At 36.5% G+C, this 717-nt stretch overlaps 1 protein-coding gene across 1 annotated transcript in view; it reads right to left on the bottom strand.

The window, feature by feature from the left end:
• Positions 1–472: 472 nt before the first annotated feature.
• The window catches only part of ATG10 (autophagy related 10), a gene marked incomplete at its 3' end in the record, with an annotated part of 163,450 nt that continues 163,205 nt past the window's right edge, over positions 473–717 (bottom strand). The window contains exon 4 of the mRNA XM_008575757.1: positions 473–621. Within this exon, the coding sequence (XP_008573979.1) occupies positions 473–621 (149 nt within the window). The remainder of the gene's footprint in view (positions 622–717) is intronic.

Here is a 717-nt window from a genome sequence, read left to right as displayed (position 1 = left end):
TCACTACTGAAAAACTATTATTAATAAAAAGCTCATTTTTTTACAAATGCACCTATGAGTAAAACTGAAACATTACATACAAGCTAAATCACCGTAGTATATATGCCAAATTAGTTTCTATTTTCATTCACTTAATGTATTTTTATTGAGCATGTACTATATGATAAGCATTGTGCTGGTGCTCGGTGTACAATGAAGAATAAAACAAACATGGTCTGCCCAAGTGGGTGCTCACAGCATAGTGGAAAAAATGAACATTAATTTTAGAAAATCATCCAAATATATGATTTTAAATTGTGATAAGCACTGTGAAGGAAAATGATAGGGTGCTATGAAAGCTTGTAATAGGGAGGCTAACCCAAGACTGGGTCTGGGAAGGTATTTTTAAGGAAACTGTCTTTGAGCTGAAATCTGTAAGGATGCGAAGGAGTGAAATAAAGAAAAGAATGGGGGAGAGAGAACTAGATGAGAAAATGAGCAGAGAGAAAGAAATGAAAACAGTAAAACGAAAATACTCTCTAACCTGCTGGGTAATAGTGTCCCATGGACCCTGCAGCAGCCGTGCCTGATGGCACTCATGGACTCCTTCCCATATGTCCTTCAGAGTTAAAGGTCTCCCATCTGTGAAAGTGCATGGTAAAGACTGAATTAGTAATCCATGTGACATAATGTGCTTGGTGTCGATCTAAAACTACTGGAAGAATATTATGGATTTTT

The sequence above is a fragment of the Galeopterus variegatus genome, unplaced genomic scaffold (genome assembly GCF_000696425.1).
Source record: "Galeopterus variegatus unplaced genomic scaffold, G_variegatus-3.0.2 Scaffold1233, whole genome shotgun sequence".
NCBI classification, from domain to species: Eukaryota; Metazoa; Chordata; class Mammalia; order Dermoptera; family Cynocephalidae; genus Galeopterus; species Galeopterus variegatus.
This window is presented reverse-complemented; position numbering and strand designations above follow the sequence as displayed.